General features: G+C 35.2%; 1 protein-coding gene across 1 annotated transcript; it reads left to right on the forward strand.

Annotated features, from left to right (window-relative positions):
• LOC149778687 (heat shock 70 kDa protein 12A-like) lies at nt 1-27,873 on the forward strand. Its single transcript, XM_089939503.1, has 6 exons — nt 1-89; nt 8,945-9,272; nt 11,921-12,139; nt 13,705-13,864; nt 22,162-22,412; nt 22,765-27,873. The coding sequence occupies exons 2-6, from the start codon at nt 8,946-8,948 to the stop codon at nt 23,605-23,607; spliced, it is 1,800 nt and encodes a 599-aa protein (XP_089795629.1). The 5' UTR covers nt 1-89; nt 8,945; the 3' UTR covers nt 23,608-27,873.

The following is a 27,873-nucleotide window of genomic DNA, read 5'->3' on the forward strand; positions in this document are numbered from 1 at the left end:
GTATATCCTCGTCAGAAGACGTACGATAGAGTTCAGTAAAAATGGCAGTCAATAGCAGGAATTAGAATTCGAGAAATTGTTGAAATAAGGTAGGTATCTAATAGATGAAATACAAATATGAAATTTAATGTTATTATTGCGATATTTGTGTCCCAGTGGATGTACATATCTTGTGTGTGCGTTACATAGGTACAACCAAGTGTTAAATGATCTTGTGTTGTTGTCTACAGCGGGTAAAAGCGAGTAACTGTACTTTTCTTTTACCGAATGCTTAGCTTATATATAACTAAGGTATAACATTTACAAGGAAAGCATAATGATTAGAGATAATATATTATATTGTACTATACTATACTATACTATACTATACTATACTATACTATACTATACTATGCTATGCTATGCTATGCTATGCTATGCTATGCTATGCCATGCCATGCCATGCCATGCTATGTTATGCCATGCCATGCCATGCCATGCTACGCTACACTACACTATATTATATTATATTATATTATATTATATTATATTACATTGCATTATATTATATTATATTATATTATATTATATTATATTATATTATATTATATTATATTATAACACTAATATTATATTATATTATATTATATTATATTATATTACATTACATTACATTATATTATATTATATTATATTATATTATATTATATTATATTATATTATATTATATTATATTATATTGTTTCGCATTTGAAGTGAGACATATATAGATGTCATTGTTCCGGCGACTATGTCGTCGTCGTCAACGTTTAGATTTTTTGCAATGATTTCTTGACAGTCTAATATCCTGTGCATTAACTGCTGTATTCAGCTTAAAAATATAGTTTTTAGTTAGGTTTTAAAAGTCATTTCTACATCAGTTGCAGAATTCCAACTGTAATTTGGGTGTGGTTTTACTATGTTTCAACAGTATGTATCATGCTTAGACTTCGTGACTCACATACTTATGCCAAAATCAGGGTCACGACAGCACGTTAGTGACTTTATCTAGCCTGACACAGTTTATACGAAACTGTTTAATCTACTCAGCCAGTTACGAGCCATTGTGCAAACATTCTGATACATATATTGATTTGACCTTATTTTAAGTGTCGAATGATATTATGTAAGCAAATACTGTAGGAAAGTCCACACATTGACAAGTGGATTTGTAAGTCGGGAATGTAAGATGCTTCATCTGAAGCAAAATCAGGGATTTAGACTGTATCTAGAACTTCCGCTTTAGAACATCCTGTATGCTGAGGTAAATGAACCAATGCTTATCCCAGACGAACGGAACTGGCTTTTCAGTTCATTACCTAAACAACCATGAATATCTCTTTACTTTGGTTGGAATAGTTTGCCTTTCTGTGGATTTTATCAAGTTTACTACCTAGATATAGCCAGGATTTCGATGATGTGCTTTCAAGAACTAGCTGACTCTGATCTGACATTTCTGCAAAAAATATCCAACATTGTTTTGAAAACTGAAAACTTCAGAATTCAGACTGGGTTTGGGAAATATAGAAGTACAGTTTTCGTTGACCTAGATAATACACACAATACATCATGGAAATATGGTACCATCGATGATTTATTTTTATACAGGCCTTCGATCATGATTTTCTCAGATAAATGTTATTTGAATCTCTAAGTGAAAGCTCACTTGACCAGTTTAAATATTTTAGAGTAGAATTTGGTTTAAACTATTTTTATTGTTTTCCTTTAAGTTTCAAGAAATGGCAACAGACATAATATGTTACCTAAATACGCATTGACAAACATACCGTCTGGAATGGTAATACTTATAGGTTACTGCATTTGTATGGGAAAATATGAACGAGATTTTCGAATGGAAATACCGCACGACCTTGGGAGTGAAGTATATTTATCCGACAAAACGAGTTCATATTTTCCCATACAAATGTAGGAACCTTTTTATTATATGCTAATTTTTTAAAATTCTACCTAATGCTTAATTATATTAACAAAATACACTACACGCAACAAATACATTACACAACAACAACATTAGTACTGCTCACATAACTCCGCCCAGAGAAATTTGATCTTAGTCGCGCGCTCCACATAACTTTCAAAAGAAAAAATGGCGTGTCTAGTTAAAATTGAAATTTGGAGTCATATTGCGAATGAATGCGCATTGCAACAGCTTTTCCATTTGATCTGGAATGAATAGATTTTGGTATTTTTTTCGATTCTACGAAAATTCGTGATTATGGACTAGATTTATATGCGACAATTCCACATGAAATACATGGGATTGAAGAAGCAAGTGAGAAGCGTGTTGACATCTGCAAATGTGTTTCTGTTTCTGTCATAGAATGTTTGAAATCATAATGTGGAAAAAATATGAAGTCTTTCAATTGCAATTATCAAAAAGACGCTATGGAATTTAATGCTTATTTCATTTTGAGTACAGTAAGGAGAATGTACTTGCACTTATCATCGAAATTATAGTACAGTTTCGAAATGTGTAATCAGAACGGAGAACCTATGACATGGCTCATGTAATTCGGACTTTTGGGGAAATTCAGGATGTAAAACTATAAGCATACTGTTTGCCATTCTTATCAACCGCTAAAGAAGACATTATATGAATTGTCACTTGTATGCTATTTGTAAGGAACCTTTCTTGCTTCTGTTGTATACTGTTGCTCGCCTAATTTCTAAACATTGTACCAACAAGTTTAACGCAGAATGTGCCAAAGCAGCTGGTATGTGGCAGTCTACGAAACATCTGTTTTAGTTCATTCAGAAACAAATTTAAACAACCACAACGTAATGCGCCTCTTACGCGAGTGTACATATTTGTTTCCGAATCAAAAGTGCTGGCGTCTGCGTCCATTGTTTCTTTACAATAGAAAGTGGTTCCGTTATGCACGTGAATGCTATATGTGCATTGGCGCGCGAGTTCAGTATCAGGTAATATTGAACGATTCTGACAATGTAAACTTAACGGAGAAAAAATGATCATATAATAATATTCTATATTATATGGAACGAAGTCAAACTATGACAGTATAACTTGTTTTCGATGTTTTATTTAGTTGGTCTGGGTTAACTAAATATCTATTGCCGCCTATCGAAAAAGGTAATGTCCAAGCACCTGCATTAAGTTGCTGCGTTTACTATACCAGAAATGACTTAGCGTCACCTTCGCGGGATATGTGGTCGTTGGCCACTCAGTAACAAAGTTGAGTTTGCATCCTTCGGGGATGTCATACTTAGCCTGGAGTAACAGGTGGGGTCGGTCTACAATCATAGGGATAAGATTCTCGTCCGCTATAGAGATTTTATCATCCTATCTTTCAGTTTCTCTGCAGGTAGTTGATGGCAACTGCGTGGAATATTCCCATCAAGGTAATATTTTGTGCTACCGAGCGTGAAGAAAGACATCTAACGATTAATGTCGCCAGAGTAGTGATCGTACTGTTGCATTCCTTCTTCATGCGAAATCGCATCCCCATGATAGTCCTCAACTACCTGAATCGTTTGGTGCACACGCCTCTGCCAATGGTTGGGTCTCCCATGAGCTAAATGACACAATAGTTTTTCACGTAGGAAATCTATTAACAGGAGTCCAGGCTTTTTCGACCATGTCAATAATACGTAACGTGTACTAGCCCTTGTTCTTGGAGGGTCTCACAACAGGGAAAGATGCAACCATATCTACCGCTCGTAATGATAACTGTAAGTACTCCAGACAACTGTGAATCCGTGTGAAGTCCTTAAAATTCATGGATGAAGATCCGGGCAGTGTTTTCTCTGTCGATGTTCTCCAGTGTCGGCATTGCCATGTCGACATTGACCGTGAATTTGCTCCAATAAGTTTATATAGTTCATTCTTTGGATCTGTTGCTGGTAATGTGGCCTCAGCTAACGTTGTCGCGTTCTTTCCTTTCTTCCCTTTGTCTTTTGCGACATCGGTGCCTGTTGGTGCAGGATCAGTGGATGGTTCAGGATCAGTAGATGGCGAGGAATCCGTCGAAGGTGCTGAATGACTTCTAAATTGTGTAGGGTCTTGGAAGATCGGAAGCACCTCAATCGTTCTCTTGATGTGCTCCTTTTTTGACATCAACGTTTCGTTTCTGCGGTTGAGTGGGTATTAGCACGATTCTTGACCTGATACCTGCCTGTCCTATGTTAATATGATAGTGAGGGGGATAAGTTGTATTCGCTTGTATCAATCTGAAAACAAAATTTAAGATCTGCTTTACGTAATGCTGCAGCAATAGCAAAAACCACAGTCTTAGGAAATCGGACCGAAATGTAATAGACTACAATGCTCGGTTTATAATACTATACCAGTTGCGAGCCGCAGAAGTTGGAATGTTATACAGATAATGATGTTTGTCTCCTCTATGCATATTTTGTGTGTCTAAGGGTCTCATGTAAACTGATACATCTAAACATGCCGCATGGAGACAAGTAGATATCAACTGGTTTATCACTGATCTGCTCTCGAGGAAAGATATGCATTAGCATATTGAATGTCAGTCATTCGTATGGCATATAATGTGACATTAATGCTACCACTACTACTACTGTTAGAATTACTAATATTACAATTGGGATTCTACCACTGCTGCTGCTAATTTAGTTACTATCAGCAGTGTAGTCACCAAGACTATAAATACAGGATGCTAAATATGTGCCAATTTAATCGTGATAACTAATCTTAAACCAACTGGCCATTAGGCTAATTAATCATGGTTTACAATTTTAGTCCGTGATGCTACATCACTCTTAAGGCGTGTGTTCATAAAGGTTTTCTTATTGTATCCCTATTGTGCATGATATTAAATTTGTAGATATTATTTTTGACATTAACTAGCATTTCCTTATTAGATATATAAGGTACAAATATGATATATTGTTAAGATTAGTGAAAATCAGAGCCGAGAGCAAACTAGAAGGACTTACTCCGGTTTTTATGGATCTTTAGTACGATCTCAGCTGGACTAAAGTTCGATTGTGTAACGTGGTCAGTTTGAAAATATATATAGATTCTTGATCAGATACACAATCAGGGACTTAGACTTTGTATTAGAGCATATAGAGCATTCCCTTAACATAGCTTATATGTTGACGCAAAGGGAACATCACTATATCGTAAACGAACGAAATCGGCTTTACAGTATAGTACCAAATCATCCTTTAATCCATGTAGTCCAGTTCCGGTGTGAACGTTAAGTTGTGGTATTTATTTCTTATATATTTTATGGTCCACAACTGTGGTATAAATACAATTATAAATGTCATAATGTATGTTCTTAGTCGTTTCGTCAGAAGTTGGAGAGATAAGAAACCAACAACGATTTCAGTAATACCTTTATATATAATCTTAATTACAACTGAGTTAGTAAACAAAACAACATAATGCTTTAATTTATATTTTATGCTATTCCTGTATTTTCATACAAAGGTTTGATCTTTGCTCTTGGTATAAAATTACATGGAGGATATATTAAATATGTTCCCTCTACTCAAAGGCATGGAATCCAATTCGTATGTATGTATGTTTGGATGGATCGATGAGTCTGGAGTTTCTTTCAACTATATATATAATTCCTTCATAGTCATAATAGTGAAGTGAATTATTTTTAATCGCTTACTATGTATAGGAAGATAATATTTAACATCTGCTTTACGTACTTTTATTGCAATAGCATACATAGCCGTTGGAACTCAAATGACATATAACATAATCTTTTTAAATCTTATTTTGCCTGACACAGTTTGAAATACTGAACCAGGAAGTTCAGCGCCAGTGGGATCTGGTGTGTCGAGTATCATCAATAAACATTTAGAACATTCTTCACATTGACAAGTAGATAGGGCTAGTTCATAAAAAAAATCATCTATTATTGCTAAAGAGCACGTTGGTACGTTGGTAAAAGAGCACGTTGGTAAATATATATTCAAAAGTAAATCGTAGTTTTTGGCATGTAATTTGACAACACTACTACAGCTGCTACTATTACTAACAATGCTGGTACCATTCAACCAACATAGCCACTAAAACAATACCGTGACCCCAATTACAAAAACTCTTTTCCTCATAAAGTGTTATCTTTGCAGATTTTTTAAAAAGATTTATGTTTGTTATCTCCTTTTTTGTTTTTATTTATTCAACCTAAGGGTATTCAGAAAGCAATGTGAAACTGATTTTGTACCCAACGGTATATTTTTCGTATACTTTCATCTCCTCAAGCCAGCCTTAATGTCGGGGAATTGCTTAATTGAATAATCTGCAAGCAGTTATTCAGTTATCGATTCTTTTCATTTAGTCTAGGTTGCTTGAGTGATATTGTTTTGCAGCAACTAGAATTTCAGGGTCGTTAGTATGGTGTTTTATATTCAGTTCCTTTGTGGTCGTTACAGATGAAGTAATGCCCTTCTAAAACGGTAGATCTGGTACAGTGCATTACAATCGTTTTTATATTTTCGTGTAGGGATACCATCACATTAACCTATACATGGCGATAATAACGCGTCCAACTATTGTCCAGTAGCACTAACAAGCTGAATATGCTAAACCATGTAATAAATGACAAACAAATAAGAAACTCAATGAATAGAACAAACTTACTAAACATAACAGTCATCCGCTAGTTCCTGTGGTCAAATTAATAGTGTAGCACACGAAGCCAGCATCATTAACTAGACACCAGCTAGGCCCAGCCCACTAAGAGCGAGAAACTGCTGGAAATGCATGCCTGAAACTAAGGAGAGTTTAATTAAAGGCCCTATAAATACTTCCGATCTTACAACAATAGTAAGCTTTGCAGTCTAGAATATTTTGAAAAAGTCTTCTGACCTAAGCACGATTCTCGTACTTCTACTACTCTGATAAATATGTCTGACGCAATAGTATAATTGAAGTACCGACGTTTAAAGGCAATTATTGATGAAATAAATCCTCACATTAAAGAATGTGTCTCCTCGATTTATTTTCTCTACAGAAAACAATTGAGTTAATGTAAAAGAAGTCCTTAATATGGAACTTCTTGGGAAATAATACTGAGAATGCAGTTGCAGAATCGCCACTAGTTATTAGGGACAAACCTCCTTACAGTCAGTGCAGTCTCCACGCTGATTTACAGGCATTAGCCGTTTGTGTGAACAAATATAAGTCCATTACACTTTGCTCACAGTACCTTCCTATGGGCACTGTAATCAAAGGATGCGATTTTGACAAGCCAATATAACATTCTTCATTTTAATTGACGACTTAAACAGTCACAATATACTATAAGGTTGCAAGGACATCATCAAGAGGAAATACTATATAATACTTTGTTTTAAAAATTCGTAGGCATGTCTACATCCTCCAAGGCGATCCTACTAGTATTTAGATGTAGTTATCCATCTCTTTTACTTGATATTTTCTCTCGGGAAGTTTGTGATGACGTATAAGGTAGTGACCGTTTCCCAGAATACTTAAGAAATAAAGCACCCTAGGCTCAAGGATGATATGGAAATTAAATAAGTCAGATTAGTAAACATTTCATGTTCTTTATGATCAAAGTTGGCATATGATTGTTTTGAAAACTTATCGGATATGTGACTCATATTTACTTACACACATCTAAATGCTGCTGGAAATCATTAACAAAAACATTAGCAGTTCCTAAACGTGTTGACAAAGCATGAAATAATGATGCTTGCCAGGACGTTAATATGGATTGAAAAAAGATCCTTTGATACTTCCAGCAGATGAATAGCTAAATACATGCCAGATTGTCTGATCCAAAACATGTAAAACCATTATAGAGATTACGTGTAAAGCACGTTAGATTCAACCTGCGGTTCTTTATTAAATCTGTTGGAAATATGGTACCGAAACTCACTGACATAAATAAAAAATAACTATTTCAAACATTTAAATCAATCAGATAAATCCTACCGCTCTCTTAAGTTACTTATATTTATATGATCAGCTTACGTAATCGAATTGAATTAACAAAAAGGTGTGGGGTGTTGTACAGAGGAGTGAATTTAATCTTCTTAACCTCAATTCTGGAGCATGTGATGTGATGTGATTTGGATTTTTAACGTAGCTTTAACAATTTTTCAGTCATATCGCTACGATATCTGCAATGTGGCAGTTTAGAGTGAGGTCTAGCACTGGGCATCATGCTGCAGACATGTAGCATGATGTCCCACCCAGTCACATTATCCTGACACCAAACCGACCAGTCCTAACACTAACCTCTTAATGCTGAGCGTCAAAGCGAGGCAGCTGTTAGTACCATTTTTGTAAGTCTTTGGTATGACTCAGCTGGGGATCGAACCCACGACCTCCCGCATCCGAGGCGGACGTTCTAACCACTAGGCCACGGAGCGGTAATTCTGGAGGAAGTTTAGTACATAATAAAACATAATAAGAAGAAAATTTTCTTTTTCTGCGTAAAAACCGGGTGTATTTCATTTTGTAGTACCAAACATGTTAGTAGCCCAGGTGGTAAAGGTGTTAGCGTGCAGGACTCGCAAAATCTCCACTCGCTACAATGTCACATTACTTTTTACCATGCCATGAAATATTAACTGTATTTACAAATGAAAAGAAAATATCCTACACGTATTAAATATTCAGCTTTGATCTTAAGCAACAAAAATGCAGAAACTGTTGGACCTGATAATCTGATATAATTTTGGTATTTGCTTTGCCTAACCATAATTGTCCTATAAAAGAGGTAAAGTCCAGCCTATGTTTTAATCAGCAGTAATCGTATTGTTCTAAAGACCATTTAACGTTCTCTTTTTAAAGTAATTCCATTCAATGTCTTTCCCCTTATTCTGTATCACTCAATGCTATCTGATTTTATCGTTATTGAAAGACATTAGGTCCTGGTGTTGTATAATACTGACTTTGTCTTATCGTTTATCTTTATTTTTTAAGGATGGCTTACCAGGGACAAGTACGAGATGATTCGATTGTTGTTGCCATAGATTTCGGGACGTCATATTCTGGCTACGCCTTCCACTTGTATGATAAATATAAAAAGGACCCAACAAAGATAGATTCACCACAATCATGGAACAGTGGGAGAAGGAACCTTATCTCTTTGAAAACTCCAACCAGCCTTTTGTTGGATGAGAAAAAAGAACGAGATGCGTATCCATTCGGCTTTGAAGCAGAGCAAAGATATAAGGAACTTTGTATTCAAAAAAGGAATCATCTTTACTACTTCTTCAGAAAATTCAAGATGCAGCTGCAGGATGAAAAGGTCTTTCCACTAAACTAACATTCATACATGTGCTTAATACCTTAATGGCCTTATTCAGTATAAAGTTCATTTGCGAAAGATTAAAACTATACTGGAAATTAGTTAAGTAAACTAAATTGTCAAATGTATAGCTACCACATCATTTTTGCATCATTTAAAATAAAAAACCTGTAGTGATATCCATGTGCCTTGGTAAGAGTAATTAGTACAACTCCAGTGTATCACTGACAAAATAATTTGAACATTTTAAGATGACATTTGCCTTGAATAAAAATATCCCAACAAATGATAGCATCAAAATATTATTATTTTACATTCATTGTTCCTTTATCTTCTACAAATTGTAAACTTGACTGAACTAAATTTAAAAAAAAATGCTACCATGTCCTACTTGAGACAATCGTTTTGAGCGAATGCAGGTTATATTGAAAGCAAATCACATTCTACTTTAAAGACTGTAATTTTAGATTTATGTTTGGAAACAATTTGTACAGAATTTTAACAGCTTTATTTTTTTCTTCATCTTGTAGTGTTCTATATATATATATATATATATATATATATATATATATATATATATATATATATATATATATATATATATAACTTTCGTTGTGTAAGCCATATCTTTGCAAGACGAAGTACGACAATTGTTGGGATATTGTAATAAAATATTTCAGGTGTACCATCAAGGCACAATTAAATCCAATATGTTACAGTAATTAATGTATGTGACATTTCTATGGTTTTGAGTTCATCCTTTAGAGGCTGTTGTATCCAGTTTGGCAGCAATACCGTAAAATCTCTATTTTGGGGGTTTTGTACCTGATATTCAAGACCAACCACGGGTGCGTAAGCCAAATTCGGATATGGCTACGTTTCAGTTCTTATGTACTATGTATACGATTTTCATCAGCCGAAATCAAAAGTTTAAAATAAATTGCATATTTCATCCAGATATTCTCCCCTTCCGACTGGTACAGATATAATTTTGATAGCCTATTTGGCATAGGCTGTGAACGACGATGAATGCGGAATAGGGATGGATATCTAAATAAACCGAGGCAGTAATAATTTGAATGGTTCATATATATATATATATATATATATATATATATATATATATATATATATATATATATATATATATATATATATATATATATATATATATATATATATATATATGTACTTGTTTGAATAAGCAGATAAGCTTTAAGTCTACTTGTTCTCCTTCTGAAATTTTGTTTTTGGCTTATCAACATTCCTAGATTGCTGACGAAAACTGTGACTCATTAGTAATTATACGTGTTATTTACGGAAGGGAGAGAGAGTAAACAAATTTCCAATATGGAAATGTTTCCAAGGACCAGTATAGTTTTTAGTAGAAAATTGGGAAGTCAAGAGGAAGAGGTGATATCGCCATAGTGGCGATGGCACATTGCCAATGCTGCAATATTAATTTCTCTTACACCGAGATATTTCAATATTAATAAATACAAATTAGTGTCTTTTTAAGAAGTCATGCTATTCTTAGCACACGTGTACATATATGTAACACGGGAAACAAGACATATAAAATAATATTATATAGTTAATTTACAAATTGATATTAACATTTAACGCAAAATAAAAAATAAATATAGTATTCGCTTATAGTCTAATTTATCTAATCTAGATTATATTAAATAGAATTACATAGTTTGGTATATAATTTGGCGCAAATAAGAAAGCTGAGAAAATAACCTGGCAAAAACCTGCAACAGTCCCAGTCTTCCAGTTGTCACCCTGATTATTTAAACCTTCGATATTAATATTTTGCCAAAACAAACGCTCCTCTACCGTTGTCGCTTGGGTTTTCTTTTTATAAAATTCAGTGTAAAACATGGCACATTTCCTGGCCGTATTTACGCGAATACAGACGTTTCTAATGATGGAGATCGGGTTGAATCTGCCGTTGTTACACCACAATAATACCATCTTGAGAAAGTTACCAAATACTGCTGTCATTTTATTCTGCAACGACAAATGCCATATCATTAATAATTTCGATCTTCTTTACCGGATCCACTATACACACCGAAAGCAGCAAAACAGAACATTGCATTGGACAATCCATTAATTATGCAGAATCATGACATTCTCATCCAATATGGAATGATTATACTTTAACATTGCCGCCTTGGCATATACCTGTAAATGTTATTGAAAGAGCGAGGATGATACCATAACAGAACAACTAAGAATTTATTTTACCGGGATGATTCACTTTATCTGGTTTATCTTTTGAAGAATTTTTACCTCTTTGCCTTTTGTAGCAGCTTTTATAGGAGTGCAAGTTTATTTTCTTTCACTTTAAAAGTTTTATCTTCGTAGCAATTTTTTAACTTTAATATTTAAAATATCTGTTGTATTCATGGCACGTGATAATCAGAATGTGTTGATGTGCTGCTAAATCCATTATAAACATATACATATCTCCAAATCGAAGTATGCTTAATGCAGACACCATTATAAATCATTGTATAATTAATGACACCGGGCCTCTTCACGAAAAACTGGTGGGAGTAACTTCGGACCATGAAGAATCACTTTCAAGCAAGTTGATTCAGTGATATACTTTAATATATTTGCACAAATCATTTCAGAGCCTTACGAAATCATCGAAGATATATGATGAGACTGGAAAGGACATGCTAGCCCTTGATATATTTGCGCTCTCCATCGAATGTTTGAAGGACCATCTTATGAAGCTTTTGAAAGATCGTGGAATAGAAGTTGGGGAGGAAAAGATCTTCTGGGTACTCACAGTTCCTGCTATCTGGAACGATGCTGCCAAGAATTTCATGAGGGAAGCCGCTATTCAGGTAGATTTTAACATGTTGTTTGTGTTTGTTTCCTGCTTGTTTGTTTGTTTGAACTAGCGATTTACGTGGCAAAATTAGTCTAGCTAAGGATTATTTAATTCCTTCATACGTTACAAATTTCAAACTAAGTCCACTGTTAAAGTAATGATGTGTTTATTAGGCAGGGCATCCCTTATATAGAATGTGAAACGGTGCAGCCTATAATACATCGTAGAGTGAACGTTTCTTACGCTGATACTCGCATAGATACTAAAAGTCTGTGCAACTATTCTAGATACAACGTGCAATATAACAACTACTATAGTCGGTAAAATTAAAATCAAGTGGATGAAATTATCGTGACACATAAAAATCATAGAAGTAGAATATAAGCTTTATCGGTGTCTTTATTATATGCAATATATTTAAAAATGAACAGTCTGAATAAAAAATATTTGTATAATAGTTTTGTAAAATGCATAATTATGTTGCATTTAAAATGTCATAAAGGACCCACAACAGAAAATAATTGCTAATATAATTCAATTATACTTCACCATTTGTAGAACACCAGGCAATAAGCCCAAACAACCTTATAGTATGACCTGCGCCCATATTGCGTTGTCCATTGTGTGTTCATTAATATGTATGTGTGAGGAGTTCCAGGAAAGCACCAACAAATATGGCGTGGAAAATTTTGGTATTAGGATTTTCAAGCTTGCAAAATACTTTCAACATAATTTAACCAAAGGGAAGATGAAGCATCCTGGCAAACAAGGCTTTTAAGTGTATACAAAAATACTTAGATGCTATAAATGTGCTCTCAGTTACTAAAACTTTAAAGATTTTTAAGATACTTCTCACAACTCAACAACATTTGACTAAAATCTTTTTGAACAGAAGATTTTCAATTTTGTTTGCAAATGATGTTGATGCCATCGTTTTTTACCAAGAGAAGAGAAAAATGATTTAAGTGGCATCTCAAAACTGCACAACGGATTTAGACAAAATTTGAAAATAAAGCATCTCTGCATAAAAGGCTTTCGATTTTGTATAAATGATGGTCGCCTGTATTTAAATAGGAAAAACTGTTACATGATTTTCTTCTCAGGAAATGATTAAAAGTGTTGCATAACTTGCGACGGTAATATGTTTGAAATGAAGGCCGTTGACATTCTTCACCCTGAATGATACTCTATTAGCTCCGAATGATACTTTATTACAGAGCTTACTATCTTGAAGACGACTTCAGTTCGTAAAAACAAACCGATCATCAGAACCTGACCAGTTATGACAGAGAGCATCTTTGCATAAATGGATGTATTTTTTGCGCAGATTGTGCTGCTGTTCCATGAGAAAATGAATCCAAGAAAGCCAAAACATTGCATCAATCTTCTTTTTCCATTACAAAATCAAAAGCATTGGAAGAAATATATACATTAATATCACGAATTTCAGGGTCATCTGCACCAAGATTCGTCTTGCCGGCATGTGTCAGCAAGGTGAGCAATCGTAGGTCAGTTTGGTTCACTTGTTTAAAGCAAGTGGAGTACGTGTATGTTGCTCTGGATCGTTCTTTTTTGTAGGCAGGAATAAAGACAGAAAAATTGGAGTTCGCTCTGGAGCCCGAAGCAGCGTCATTTTATTGCCAATGTGTTCCTGTAGGTACTTACGAGGGCAAAGAGGAGCTGCTTCCGTTTTCTACAGCACCAGTAGGAACCCGGTACATGGTGGTTGATTTAGGGGGTAAGTGTGAACATCTAAAAATCGTGCAACACTTTTCTGGTTAATTCCACAAATAGTTTCAATGTTAGTAATGCATTTGGGTGGTGGTGGGTCACCAGCGGGTGGAAGTATCATTTTTAATAAAGATATTTACTTTGCTGTGAATCTTATGTTTTAAATATTTGTTTAATCAAATATACGATTAAAACTAGAAGGATAAGCTTTTGTGAAAGTTTCTGAATGGTAATTACATAACATCTTTAAAGGAAATATTTCATCGCGGATTTTGAGAATCCATAACGACTATTGATGCAAAGAAGGCGAGAGGGAACTACTTTAAAAGCAAAATTCAGTGATAGGTAAAGGATAACTGACACCTATTATTGGCATTAATATTTTAAGGCTTTAATATTGTTTACTATTCTCGGGTTTGTGTTTGTTGGGAGGGTTTACATTGTTAGTTGACTCATCAGACAGGAAGTAACACCGATAGGCAACTAACAGTTTATGCCGCAATAAACGCAAGAAGACAGCAACAATAAATTCATATCACGGTAATCCTGAGCTAATGTATCTTTTTCTTTATGATGTTCTTTACCTCTGTTTTTGTTGTCTTGTGTGATCTTGTAAAATTCCTGTCGAGTAAAATATTCGAATAAGCTATTATGCCTTTTATGATAAATTATTTTGAGTTCTGAAACATTTCTACAAGCTCTCATGCCTATGTATTTTGTATCCGCCTCAGATGCGGAAAGTCGCGGTTCGAAGCCCGGCCGAGTCATACCAAAGACTTATAACAATGGTACTAATAGCTGCCTCACTTGGCCCTCAGCATTAAGAGGTTAGTGTTAGGATAATGTGACTGGGTGGGACATCATGCTATGTGTCTGAGGCATGATGCCCCGGTGCTAAACATCATTATAAACTGCAACACTGCAGATATCGTAGCGATATGACTGAAACATTGTTAAAGCTATGATAAAAATACAAATCACACACAAACACACACACACACACACGTACACACACACACTATTTTCTTCATTTATAAATCATGGTCAGGTTAAGAATTTCAGTTACAAAGTCCGTGAAGACGTATTTGTGTACATAGGCGATTAAAATACTTAAATATTTGGAAAATAAAATAAAAGTAAAACCCCAATCAAGCGTGAAGCCGATTGTATCTATCCGAGGTGCATGTAATCATTCCGAGTTTTAGACTGGTCAGCTGTGCTAAAAAAATAAAGTAAAATACGTATCAGGAATATATTTCTATAAGGCATTTCCATCCATGAAAAACCGCTCCGGTGGGTAGTGGTTAGAACGTCCAAATCGGATGCGGGAAGTCGCGGGTTAAAACCCCGGCCGAGTCATACCAAAGACTTAAAACAATGATACTAACAGCTGCCTCACTACGCGCTCAGCAATAAGAGGTTAGTAATAGGACTGTTCGTGTCGGGATAATGTGACTGGGTGTGACATCATGCTACATGTCTGCCGCATGATGCCTCAGTGCTAGTCATCACTACAAACTGCCACACTGCTGACATAGTTTGTTGTTTGTTTGTTTGTTGTTTTGGGGCTTAACGCCATTTTTCAGCACACGATAGGCTATACATGGCGGCCAGTATTAATGGTGGAGGAAGAACCCGGGAAAACCCCGGAAAGAACCACCGACCCACGAGAAGCTACTGGCAAGCTTTCTCACATACCCACATTGGCTGAATCCTAGACTCGAACCGCCGCAGACAGAGGTGAGATGGCAGTGATCCGTAACGGAGAGCGCTTTAGACCACTCGGCCTGTTGACATAGTAGTGATATGACTGAAAACTTGTTAAAGATACGTTAGAAATCCAAATCACGCACACACCATCCATGAAAATATTTTAAAAAAATCCCACTAACACTGTTGAAATTTTAGTGTGTGGTTCATGAGAGAGATTTTCCGTGACGCTATACATGGTGTCACGGAATGGAGTGAATGTTATTACGTATATAGAACACAGAGGCTATTGCCGTTCCAAAGGTATAAAATTGCCTTATAATATTTGATCGTTTGTTTCTTCAGAAGTCACCCCAACCATATTTGAAATCTTTAGTACAGTTCAAGTGTTATATAAACCCTACCAGTTTCTTTTAGTAGATTAGCAGTTGTCATCAGTAAATGATTGCGTCATCAAAAGAATCTTTTTTCTGCTATTTTTTTTGTTGACACTTACTGCCGCAAGAAAAATGGAAATAATAAATGAAATGCTAGACTTGTCAAGCTATTGTTATGTTCATGATTCTGACTTCATTAAAGCTGATCTGTTGAATTTGTATTAGGGTTGCTTAGGAGCACTCCCAAATCCAATACACACATAAACACTCTCTCTCTCTCACCCCCTCTCTATCTCTCTCTTATTACACACACAAAACAAGAACATTGCATGCAATACAAATACTCGTCTTAGAATGATGATGATGATTCAGATATGGTTGTATTTAAATAATTCATAGTCTGCACTAAAAGCGTTTACCTTCCCAGAACATTACATGTGTTCCAATGAACGTTTGATATGATTTTATGAACAAGATCATTTTAAACCTTATTAACAAGAACCTTATTGCTTTAAAAAATATTAATGTACAACTATTAATGTAAAATTATTAATGTAAGCCTAAATAATGTAAAATTATTAATGTCAACCTTCTTAATGTAAAATTATTAATGTAAAATGATTAACGTAAAATGTTTAATGTAAACCTTATTAATGTAAACCTTATTAATCCGTTAGTACTGGCCAAATTTGAATCTTCTTTATATTTTGTTGTAGTTGTCTTTCAATTTTATGCATGTGATTTGATCGATAACATATTAGAAAATTATCAACGTATCAGGAGCAATCCACACTAGGAACTAAATATTAATGTCTATTTGACACATAACATAAATAAAGTCGAGTGTTAACGAGAGTTTGTTAATACCACTCTGACGCATATATTCGTGGACAAGTGGTTCAAAAGTATCATCATTTTAGCATCTGCTGCCAATTTGTCTAATCGGTAAACCCCCCAACCGTATCACCACGGTCAGATTATATTACTTATACAATAAATCCGATCTTAAACAAAAACACCAAAAACAGTTAATTACCCAGCTGTATAGATGTGCAATGCTTGGAACTGAATTTCATCCTTAGCTGTCAATGATACGTATTACTACTACTCGTGGACCAGGCTTATTATGTATCAATACTGTTAACTGACTCCATCCAATATAATAACCGAATGAAATAAATAAATATGATCCAGACTCGAGCGTTGTTAAGATGCTAGATTTAGTTTTATCAAACCATTTCCATCGGCAAAAATAATTTGACCAGATTTTATTTTATTATCATCAGCTATTATCTTTGTTTCAGCGGTTATGATTAAGTATGCTGTAAATGAACATACTATGGGGGATGTGCGGGCGCTCCAGCTATTTGTCAATCCGTGAATTGTTTGGCATTATTATCGTCATCATACTCTTTTTGATATAAGCAAACGGCACACCAGAGTCTCTGATGCCACTATTTTCAGAGATTTCAGCCATATTCATTGCGACAGCGCCTTTCAACTTGACAGTGGAGCTTAGAAATGTTCGTTTATTGTAACTTCGTATTGTGGACTCAAACACGTCTCAAGCACCGCGACTATTTTAAACAAAAACGTTGGCGTTGAGATCGCTGTATTAATAAAGGTATCAGGAACACCTCGAAGCAAATATTCTGGTGAAAAATATATTCCTGGACACAACTAGTTTGAGCCTGATACATGGCTTGAAAAACGGCTTGATTTTAACAACCAAGTCCCTGTGAAACACATATTGCCGAAACGACCTGGCTTATAAGGCGTCAAACGATATATAATGCACATGAACGCGCCGACGTGGATCTGGTACATGGAGGTATGAAGGCCAAGATTATTTTGGATGGTGGACAAAGTCCATTCATTAAATGTAACTTGTATGGATGCAAACAAACAAAATACATAAAAACCGGGCATTATCAAATATGTTTTACAGCCTTCTTGGGTATTGGAGAGATAAAACCGTCGTGGAAAAGCTAGCAAGTCCAGAAAATGTCATTCATTTGATTGATTGAGCATGGTGAGCATGGTTGGCCGAACAAGGGTTGTGGCAAATTTACCTACCAGTGCCAATAACTATTTCACGTGTTTGATTTGATGTCCAAGCACTAAATGAGGTTCGTGAGGTTGATCTTACATCTTTTTCCACATGATGGTACACAGATACAAGTACGCGGTAACATGTGTTGATGTTGCTAGCAGATACAAAGAAGATGAGCCATTGACGTCACAAGATGTTCAAGTTTTGCTGATCCACTCTAACGCATTTATGCACGTTCAGAATTAACATGGCCACGATTGATACAATTTGATCCTGATACAATATTTCTCGGATCAGTTGCTGCACTGTTGTCAAAACGTCCTGTGCGAGTTCGTGTTGAACATGTTAATATACATCATGACCAAGCTATTGTGGAACGATTCAATCGCACAATCGCGGAACAGTCATTTGTCATCAGTACGCCCAGGAAATGTTAATGAGATCTCGGAATGCTCGCACTTTTGAGCGATCGCACTAATGTGTAGCACGTCTTCCATTAATCACAGCAGCATCAGATAATACAATTACACGCACATTTGGATTCCATAAAGCTAATGCATTTCGACACAAGACTGTCACATTTACTCAGAAAATAGTTTTACGGCCGGCTCTGACCACTCCGGTGGCCTAGTGGTTAGAGCGTCCGCCTCGGATGTGGGAGGTCGTGCTCGATCCCCGGCAGAGTCATACCAAAGACTTATAAAAATGGTACTAACAGCTGCCTCACTTGGCGCTCAGCATTAAGAGGTTAGTGTTAGGACTGGTCGGCCTGCCGTCAGGATAATGTGACTGGCAGGACATGATGCTACATGTCTGCGGCATGATGCCCCAGTGCTAGACATCACTATAAACGGCCACGCTGCATACATCGTAACAAGATGACTGCAAAATTGGTAAAGCTACGTTAAAACTCTAAATCACACGCATACGCTCAAAGAAAACAATCATCCCTGTAGTGCTTTATAACCTGCGTGGTTATGATTGCCATTTAGCGAGGCAGTACCAGTTTTATAAGTCTTTTGTATGACTCAGCCGGGGTTCGAATCCACAACCTCCTGCATCCGAGGAGGACTCTTTAACCACTGGGTCACCAGAGTCGTCTGTTTTGTTTGAGTAAATTCTCATTTGTAGATTACATGCGTTGTGTGCAGCTCCTCTGTACACGCATAGTGATGTGACAATTGTAGCGAACCTTTTCAAAGGTAGCTCTATAAGCTCTTTTACAAGTCATGCAATGAGTGGTAACATAAACCTCACGAATGTTATCGAGTGTAACAATCATGTCTAATTCGTTACTACCGTATGAAGTTTAATTTCAGGTAGTTAATGTGATTTTTCATACATTTACTCAGCAGCCTTGGTCGGAACCGCAGATGCAAGCACGTTTTTCCAGACGACGATTTTATTAATCCTCATTACAACGACAGTTTTTTTTCAAGCGCGTCTAATAATGCATGTATGTCTGCTTTTCGTGTACCTCTTGATATTCGTATATTACGCTCTGCTGCAAATTGTCTCAGTTGTTGTTGTTGCTGTTGCATTAGCAACCTCTGATTTATTATCTTAATCCAGTGCAACTATGGGTCATACTAATTTAAGGATAATTTATTTTTTTTGCATACCAATTGGTATTCGCATTCCTTGCTGGTGTGCGATTCGTTTTAGCTGATGCACAGTTGTCATGCTTATATAATGTAAAGCCTTCTTAGATTTATAAAGTTCATCAATAACTCGTTTTAATTTTGAACACTGCCGTAATCAGAAACACCAATTGCTTCAATCCTATATATTATTCCGTTTAATTTTGCATCTGTTTCATTTATTTCAGCATCAGTTTCGGTTGTTTGGGCGGTTACATATGTTAATGCCAATCTCTGACGTTGCGCGTGATAATATTCACGAACTGATCAACATAGTCAGCAAAATTTGTTGTTTGATTTGGCTAAAATGTCGCAATTAGGGCATAGTTTAACACCGGAGCTAGTATGTAACACCAACACATATGTTTCACAATATTCATAATGACATGTTCCGCCAAAGTGTTCCAATGTTCCAAGGCATACACCATTACTATTATTATTGAATTTATATATATATATATATATATATATATATATATATATATATATATATATATATATATATATATATATATATATATATATTGCAACGTTTATTTTATTGGAAAGGCACGATTGCTTAGAGGGGTTTACAAGTTTCCCCCATTTTGTGAATCTTGTTGAATGTTAATACTAGACGCCGCTTTTTTATCTCCTCTTCTGCATGAAATTTTATGGTAATTCGAAATGTAAAATCATGTTTTCACAATTTAGAAGGCTCGATCTTTTCGGAATCTTGATCAAATGTTGCAAACATAGATGTAAATTCATCTGCAAACGTGGATACAATAAATTCTAACTTACTATCAGCCCAAAGTAATTCAAATGACCCATCTATGAGAACTGTAACAACTCGAATATGACCAAACTTTTGCATTTGTATCTAATAAAATCAAATATCTTGAAGCGTTTGTAAAGTTCCTCAGTATATTTCGTTTCGCTGCTTTTAGTAACAGCTTCTGAGAATTGTTTTTGGTACTTGCATTGCTCCTTTTCTGCATCATTTTACCACATTTAATATATATACTGAATATTAGTGAGTTCTGATTCCATTCTTATTTTAATACACCAAAACATTAATTAATTTGCTGTTGGATATCATCATCAGTACAGCTAGAACATTCGCTGCTAATACCACCAGAACAAGGAGTTGTTTATCTCTCCTCGCTCGCATCAGCTGTGGTAGTTGATTTACTAAACGTTGTGGCCTTCATTTTGTTGTCGTACAATATTATAGAATTTTTCTTTATCTTGTTCTGCTCATAAGCTTCAGCAAACATTTCAGATCTGTTTTACAATCATTTCTAAGTTAATGAATGTATAAGTATATTCGCAAAATGTCTCTGACAATGCATACAACATTTTTTATTCCTCTTTGATACATCTGTGTGATGCGTTCAACCGAAACAACAATTGCTACATCTTTTGCATGTCATTAATTTGATTGATTAACACAACCTTATAAATATTTTCAGAGTCAATCTGAGACGTTTTATGCTTTATATTCCACGGTAATACTTCAATAGAAAAATAGATTTATCCGTGCAACCTGGGCTTTTGAATTTGTTCTCTGAGATTAACGGCACTTCACTAATTGTAAGCTATTATATATGAAGTTTCTTATGCCCTAGCTGATGAGTGCAGTTCATGTCAGTTACAGGGATCTGACTTTTATTTTCATTTTTGACCATCTTAGACTCGGTAGTATACCAACTTATTAAAGTAAAACTGTTTCTTCGGTAGAGGGATTTGAACTAGCAATTTTGTGTTTGATACTATTTAACTTTCACGCCCATTGTCTGTTTTAATACAGTAAGATCACAATGTCTTATTTAAAGTATTCAAAAAATATGGAAAACATACGCGCTCACCTTCCCCTTAAAAAGAAAATATCGAAAAATACGCAACTTGTAATTACTCATTTACGTTATGCATATCCATTTATGGTCTAGTGTAGTGCAAGCATATATAGTCATGAAATAGTATGTTTAGGTCTACCAGATATTTGTGACCACCATTAGAAATATCTGAGATATTTTGCGATATTAGCAAAACAGATTTTAGTTCTTGTCGGTACAGATACACATTGCATTAATTTCGCTTTGAGTTAGATATGCCGAGCATTAATACATTGCTTGATTAAATCAAATAACTCGTTTCTCCCTGAGTTTTATGCACCCTAAATGAAACCGTTTTGATTGTTATCTGTACCTACTGGACTATATCAGCATCGTATATACAGCTTGATTATCCAATGAGGCAGTACTGCTGTGTAGTGAATTAATAATGTATGGTTGCTCATAGTATGTGACATGCTTGCTAAGTTGAGCACAAGCCATGGGGGATAGAGGCTGTGACCCAGAAAATAATAATACAAACGAGAAAAGGCACAAACGTCCTAATGACGCTGCTGATATGAATCTATCTAAAACTGATGTAAGCTTTAGTATCTATATACAGAACTTGCTACAGAAAACTAAGAAGTATTTCGAATAATGTCGTATCATATGTACTAATGTAAAATATCTCTTTATATCCTTTTCAGGTGGCACAGCTGACATGACTGTTCATGAAAAACTTGATGATGGAAGACTGAAAGAATTATCAAAACCAAGCGGAGGCCCGTGGGGAGGTACATTGGTGGACAGTGCTTTCAGGAATCTGTTAATCAGCATTGTGGGGGGTCCTGTGATGCAAAAATTCATGACAAACTATAGACATCACTACTTAGATCTATTCAACGATTTTGAGGCAGAAAAGCGAACTTTTAACCGGGGAAAGAACATGATTATTAAGGTAAATGCACCGCATGAATTTTAGGACTGTTTTGTATTCGTTTCTTTGTTTTCTTGAGTATTGTATTGTATCGTAATAATGCTGCTAATGTTAGAAACATATCATATTAGTCGGACTTTTCATTCCAATAAAAACGTCTTTACACTTACAACTTACAAGTTCAAAGGTAATTAGGAATACGTTCATGTTGTTTTCGGTCCTACATTATCTATTCAAATTCATGAACTGCTAATTTTAGTGTCCTCATTTTAAACTCTCGTTTCTTTCCCCACAATAGTTCAGGAAAAAAGAAAGAGGAATCTTTACATTTTCTGTTATCCATCGATGCAAGATTATTTAGTTTCCGTTTCAGCTTCCATCAACACTGAATAGAGCTTGTCAAGAGGTATTACATAAAAGTTTCATGGAAAGCCTTGGGGAGTCACAGTACAGCAAAGAAATGAATGTGAATGACGATGACATAACAATAAAATCGGCGTTGGTTGAAAAACTGTTCCGACAAGCGACTGACAATATTATCGAGCACATGAAAAGCAAACTTGACGAAGACCCTGTGAAGGACGTATCTCAGATTCTTTTGGTAGGTGGTTTCTCTGAGTCACCATTTGTGCAAGATGTTATCCGTGAGGCTTTCCATGATAGAAAGATAAAGATCATCATTCCTAAAGATGCATCAATAACCATTGCAAAAGGTGCGGTACTGTTTGGCAGACTGCCACAGATCATCGAGTCCAGAGTTCTTCGGTTTACATATGGCTTAAGGATGAGTCCGAAGTTCATCGAGGGAACACATCCAGAGGAGAAAAAATTTCAATCAGATACGGGATTAAGATGTAAGGATGTGTTTGATGTTATTTTGCAAGCAGATTCAGAAGTTAAGAATGGATTATCTATTAATAAAACATATGTTACGGTGGCTTATTTCCAAAAGGAAATGCAACTTGATGTATACTACACCAAAGAAAAGAGTCCAGCATTTACGACTGACCCAGAGTGCAAATTATTAGGAGGATTGATCGTCCGTATTCCGAATCCGAGCAAGGTCCAACGTGAGGTGGACATTTCGTTCCAGTTTGGATTGACCGAATTGAAGCTTAGTGCACAGGAAAAATCAAGCAATAATCCTATGGCCACAACCTTAAATATGATTGAAGAACAAATTCAGCCAAAGTGTACAAAAGAATGTTCCACTTAACAGATACAGTGCCTCTCTTCTATGAGTATTCTTTGTCTAAATACCTTGTTTTCAATTTATTACCTTGAAACTGTAGCGTAACATGATAACATTTTCATACATTTTTATTTTCGTGCGACAAACAAGCGGCAAATCATTTATCCAGAGAGAAATCCACCGGTGAATCTAACGATCTCCCAACCCATCCACCATTTATCCAGAGAGAAATCCAAATCTAACGATCTCCCAACCCATCCACCATTTATCCAGAGAGAAATCCAAATCTAACGATCTCCCAACCCATCCACCATTTATCCAGAGAGAAATCCAAATCTAACGATCTCCCAACCCATCCACATCTAATGGTAGTACAAATGGGTTTGATTTGTATTCGGCTTTTGGTCGTAGCTCGTCGTATCAAGGAAATTTAGTGAATTGTTCAATAAGTCACGGTGTATTTATTTCAGTTTACTATGATGCATCTATGGCGTCATGTAACTCTACAGATATTAGCAAAAGGAAATTATGTTTGCGCTTATCCAGTTATGACAGTGACATTATAATTGTCAATGCCCAATGTTTTCTTACACTGTTATACATTATGTTATTGTTTCTTGTTCAACAGTTCATACAAATGATCAAATACCGACTCATAAATGTATTGAATGTCCTGCATTGCCCTCAATGAAAAGTTTCAAAATGGTTCACAAGTATGTATATATGTTCATAATTCATATTTCGTGTTTATGCATTGGTATGGTGACCTTTTATATAAAAGGGATATTTACCAAATATGTCATTACAAGTGTGAAACACAAACCAGGGGTGATTCCTTCCAACTCGTCCCTGTGTACTATTAGTATTATTGTGTTTCTTTTGTATTCGGCGTTGTATCTTCTTTAGACGTATCAATAAAACCTGAATTGTACAGTAATTAACGATATATGTATTTATTATTGTTTACTATGATTTCTCAATGGCTTCAAAAAACTCTGCAGATATTAGCAAAATGAAATTATGTTTTGTACATATCCAGTTATGATAGAGGCGTCAAACCCCTATGCTTTCATACACTTAGAAAAACACTATATATTCTGGTTATGTTTTCATGTTTAAGAGGTCATAAAAATTACCAGCTATGGATTTATAGGTGTGTTGAATATTAGGCTTCGTACATAGCTTATTCGCACAGTCCACAATCAAATAATTTTGAAAGTGATTCACATGTTTATATGTTCATAATGATTAGTGCATGTTTATGCATTGGTATGGCTACTTATAATATGAAAAGTATACTTGCTGCATATGTAATTAAAAGGTATGAACACACAAGCGTTTATTTTCATAGTTGCAAGTTTTTTTCAAAAGGTCTAATGTTATGTCTATGGCATGAAAGGTACAAATGCATAATGTTGCTAAAGTGACTTCGTCTGGCTTTACACTAAGATTATTAATCTTTGAAAACAGCTTAGAGAAGTTTATTATCTTTTTCTGAAGGTAAAGTTGGAGAGTACTTGTTCCTTTGTAAGCGTTTTCAATTTGAATGAAACCCGTTTCTCCTTCTGGCCTTGGGTTGCACAGACTATGTACGTCAGCTTCGGGATTGTGAACAGAGTACATTATTAAGAATTTTCTTGTGTTTCTGTTCAAAGTTTCTATGTGTGAAATTTGGTCCAGTTTCTGACCTTGAAATTTTATGTCACAACAAGGACAGAGTTACCTACTTATTGTGATCTTATTTGCAGCATTAAGGTCGCTTCCTTGAACAAATCTTGCTCACCTGTATTACTCTTTCTGGTGGTGTATTTTTTAGACTCTTGATGGATTCCATCTCCTAGGGTTATTTCAAAATACGTGTATAATGCTTTATGTTTGCATGGTCTTTCATAATTATGTTTGTGTCAAGTTTGTTGATTTGTGATTCTGTTAGTTTTCTTCGTTTAAATATAACCTTTTCATATTTTAATACAAAATTCCCTTCCTATAGCCGTTGCGAATTTTGAAACAGTGTGGACAGTTTCAAGCTGGACATAATATGTCGCAAAATGTTTCAAGCCGTCCATATAAATTAGACGGAAATGGTCTTCTTATAAACTGTTTTAAAACATTCTGTTTCGTCCAACAGGGTGCTTCGTAATCTAATGCCAGGATAGAACAGAAGTGCTGAGAATGAGTCACCCTGGACTATCCATATTTGATCCTAAAATAGTCACATCTGGACGTCCTTTCAGTATGATTGACTAAGTTCGATTTGTCCACATTTGCATTATTATTTCCTTGCAAGTTAACGGTGTTGGTTCTAGCTTATATATCTTTAGACTTTCGATGATCCCGGAGTGAAGAAGACTGTGCAAGGCTTCCCTATAATCTAAACATACTGTGCCTGTAGGTTTTCTTTCTGATCTCATTTCCTCAACATCATCGTATTTATCAGAAGCTGGTCTTTACAGCCGAATGATCCACTGCAGCATTCTTTTTGTTCTGAAGATGAAAAGTGTTTTGCTGTGTGAATGTCTGTCAGCAAGTTATTAGTTTGAGGGTTGCTGAGAGACAGGTAATGGGTCGATATTTGTTTTTGCTTTTTCTGTGTTTTCATTTTCTGGGCGGACCTAAGTGATTGTAATGGTAAGCCATTTTGGTGTTACTTCTGGATGGTTTATTAGGACATTGATCTCTTTACAGATTTCGTTGTGGGTTAATGTTAGAATTGTATGTCAAGGTTTTGCTATTTTGTCAATTCCACGTGACTTCCAGCTGCTTGTAGTGGTATTTGTTTATTTCATTTCCGCAATTGTGATCACCGGTCATTTATGTTCGAGGTTATTGTCCACTTGTCTTTGTTGAACAATCCAATTGCCTTTTCGTCATGTGCTTCTCGTTTGCTAATATTTCTCTTCAAACGTCACAATCACTACTGAAATAGTATATTTTACATCAATATTTTTTCTTATTATTATAATTCTTCTTCTTCTTCTTCTTCTTCTTCTTCTTATTATTATTATTATTATTGTTATTAATATTTAACCGCTCCGATGGCCTAGTGGTTACGGCGTCCACCTCGGATGCGGGAAGTCGTGGGTTCAAACCCCGGCCTAGTCATACCAAAGACTTACAAAATGGTACTAACAGCTACCTCGCTAGGCGCTCAGCATTGAGAGGTTGGTGTTAGGACTGGTCGATCTGGTGTCAGGATAATGTGACTGGTGGGACATCATTCAACATGTCTTCCGCATGTCGCCCCAGTGCTAGACATCACTATAAACTGCCACACTGCAGACATCGTAGCGATATAACTGAAAAATTTTTTAAAGGTACGTTAAAAATCGAAATGATACTCACACACACATGAATTAATAATAATAATAATAATAATAATAATAATAATAATAATAATAATATTAATAATAATAATATTAAATGCCGAGAAAGATGCGATGTGAAGTAACTGGAATTTAGTATCAGAAGCAGAGATTACTTTCAAACAAACATCATTTAAAACAAATATCTTCCGCATGAAGCCCCAGTGCTAGACATAACTATAAACTGCCACACTGCAGACATCGTAGCGATATAACTGAAAAATTGTTAAAGTTACGTTAAAAATCCAAATCACACTCACACTCACATGAATTATCATTATTATTATTGTTATTATTATATGCCGAGAAAGATGCAATGTGAAGTAACTGGAATTTAGTATCAGAAGCAGAGATTATTTTAAAACAAATTATCTTAATTTTATTTGTCCAAAATGAGAGAAACACATCTTGAGATATTATTGATATTCTAGACTTATGTTTTGTAGAATATAAATTCCATTTTAGAAGGCCAAGTTGTAAAGTTTTCATCAAAATTAGAGCAGAGATTTCTCAGAGATAGAGGTCTTTAATAAGAAACCTTATGTCTCTCTTTAAATTCATATCATTCTCACATAATCATCTGATATTAAGTCACTTTGGCAAAACCAAGTGACTTTTATGCAGATTTTGAAAGATATTGTGTTGTTGAAAGTTGTAGACTATAAGCTGATTGATATAGGTTTCATTTATAATTGTCTCTAGAAATACATGGTCCATATGGTTAGCTCATTCATGAACTACGACGATCTATTTAAACACGTTTAATCTTTTCTTGTCAATTTGCGAGTTTATTGTTATTACTTGCGTATATTAACCTACACTTGTCTGTATATTTTATGTATACATTTTATAAATTATTGTTTGATTGTGTCCGTGTTTATTTCATGCAAGCATATTTTTTTCTGCAAATAAAGAAGGATCCATAGTA

The sequence above is a fragment of the Sinohyriopsis cumingii genome, chromosome 17 (assembly GCF_028554795.1).
Source record: "Sinohyriopsis cumingii isolate HCF-2022 chromosome 17, ASM2855479v2, whole genome shotgun sequence".
NCBI lineage: Eukaryota > Metazoa > Mollusca > Bivalvia > Unionida > Unionidae > Sinohyriopsis > Sinohyriopsis cumingii.

What these genes read in the sequence shown, in the direction of transcription:
- LOC149778687 (XM_089939503.1), top strand. Translation starts at nt 8,946, where the DNA reads ATGGCTTACCAGGGACAAGTACGAGATGATTCGATTGTTGTTGCCATA. An exon ending in TGCAGCTGCAGGATGAAAAG is followed by an intron (nt 9,273 to 11,920) that starts GTCTTTCCACTA and finishes AAATCATTTCAG; the next exon opens with AGCCTTACGAAATCATCGAA. An exon ending in TGAGGGAAGCCGCTATTCAG is followed by an intron (nt 12,140 to 13,704) that starts GTAGATTTTAAC and finishes TCTTTTTTGTAG; the next exon opens with GCAGGAATAAAGACAGAAAA.